This window comes from Aplysia californica, unplaced genomic scaffold (genome assembly GCF_000002075.1).
Source record: "Aplysia californica isolate F4 #8 unplaced genomic scaffold, AplCal3.0 scaffold03218, whole genome shotgun sequence".
In the NCBI taxonomy this organism is placed as follows: Eukaryota; Metazoa; Mollusca; class Gastropoda; order Aplysiida; family Aplysiidae; genus Aplysia; species Aplysia californica.
The window spans coordinates 1,545-3,780 of NW_004800488.1; the positions used below are offsets into that span (position 1 = coordinate 1,545).

Below are 2,236 nucleotides of genomic sequence, written 5' to 3' on the forward strand. Positions count from 1 at the left end.
ACACACACACACAAACACACATACAACACACACACAAACACACACACACACACACATACACATACACACACATACACACACAAACATAAAAATGTATGCAAGTATATAAGAGTTTTCCGGGATTTTCTAAAGGTTAAAACTGATAGGTTCTAAATTGCATCCTTCCCTATGTTATTTCTCTCTGAGTGTGTGTGTGTGTGTGTGTGTGTGTGTGTGTGTGTGTGTGTGTCGTTATGTCTGTCTGTCTGTCTGTCTGTCTGTTTGTCTGTCTGCCTGTCTGGCTGGCTGGCTGTTTATCTGCCTTTCCATCTGTCTGTTTTGTCTGTTTGTCAATCGGCTATAACATTTCCTTCCCTCTCTGATCGCTTGTCTGTCAATTTGTCTGTCTTTGTTAAACAAAATACTTATTTCTGTAATTATGAACATATTTTACTTTTATAAAAGGCAGGTAGAGAGATGGCACTGCGGAGAGCTACCGTAGTGTCCATCATTTTCGCACTATGTGGATGCCTCGGCGGGGATGTAACGACAACACAGGCCGCAGATGTGACTGCAGATATGACTACAAATGTGACTACACAGACAACTGATCAAACTCCTGATCAAATAACACACCAAACAACAGATGTGACAATAGAAGCAACAGATCTTACAAAAGTTCAAAGAACAGATCAAACAACAGATCAAACAACAGATGTGACTACAGATCAGACAACAGATGTGACTACAGATCAGACAACAGATGTGACTACACAGGCAACAGATCAAACAACAGATCTTACAACACATCAAACAACAAATCAAACAGATCAAACAACAGATAAAACAACAGATGTGACTACACAAGAAACAGATCAAACAACAGGTGTCACTACGCAGGCAACAGATCTAACAGCAGATCTAACAACAGATCAAACAACAGATCAAACAACAGATGTGACTACACAGGCAACTGATCAAACAACAGATGTGACTACAGATCAGACAACAGATGTGACTACTCAGGCAACTGATCAAACAACGGATGTGACTACAAATCAGACAATTGATCAAACAACAGATGTGACTACACAGGCAGCTGATCAAACAACAGATGTGACTACACAGGCAACTGATCAAACAACAGATGTGACTACACAAGCAACAGATCAAACAACAGATGCAACTACAGATCAAACAACAGATGTGACTACAGGTCAGACAGCAGATGTGACTACACAGGCAACAGATCAAACAACAGATCTGACAAAAGATCAAACAACAGATCAAACAACAGATGTGACAATAGAAGCAACAGATCAAACAACAGATGCAACAACAGATCTTACAAGAGTTCAAACAACAGGTCAAACAACAGAACAAACAACAGATGTGACTACAGATCAGACAACAGATGTGACTACACAGGCAACTGATCACACAACAGATGTGACCACAGATCAGACAAAAGATGTGATTACACAGGCAACTGATCAAACAACAGATGTGACTACACAAGCAACAGATCAAACAACAGATGCAACTACAGATCAAACAACAGATGTGACTACAGGTCAGACAGCAGATGTGACTACACAGGCAACAGATCAAACAACAGATCTGACAAAAGATCAAACAACAGATCAAACAACAGATGTGACAATAGAAGCAACAGATCAAACAACAGATGCAACTACAGATCTTACAAGAGTTCAAAAGACAGGTCAAACAACAGAACAAACAATAGATGTGACTACAGATCAGACAACAGATGTGACTACACAAGCAACAGATCAAACAACAGATGTGACTACAGATCAGACAACAGATGTGACTACTCAGGCAACTGATCAAACAACGGATGTGACTACAAATCAGACAATTGATCAAACAACAGATGTGACTACACAGGCAGCTGATCAAACAACAGATGTGACTACACAGGCAACTGATCAAACAACAGATGTGACTACACAGGCAACTGATCAAACAACAGATGTGACTACAGATCAGACAACAGATGTGACTACACAAGCAACAGATCAAACAACAGATGTGACTACAGATCAGACAACAGATGTGACAACACAGGCAACTGATCAAACACCAGGTCAAACAACAAATCAAACCACAGATCGAACAGCAGATCAAACCACAAATCGAACAACAGATCAAACAACAGATGTGACTACAGAGACAACAGATCAAACAACAGATCTAACAACAGATCAAACAACAGATGTGACTACACAGGCAA

At 40.1% G+C, this 2,236-nt stretch overlaps 1 protein-coding gene across 1 annotated transcript; it reads left to right on the forward strand.

Annotated features, from left to right (window-relative positions):
* Positions 1–327: 327 nt before the first annotated feature.
* LOC106014142 (papilin) lies at positions 328–2,220 on the forward strand (the record flags this gene model as incomplete). Its single annotated transcript, XM_035973769.1, has 4 exons — positions 328–756; positions 1,075–1,666; positions 1,727–1,764; positions 1,891–2,220. Coding segments are annotated over exons 1-4 (1,260 nt in total), but the record flags the coding sequence as incomplete, so codon positions are not given.
* Positions 2,221–2,236: the final 16 nt, after the last annotated feature.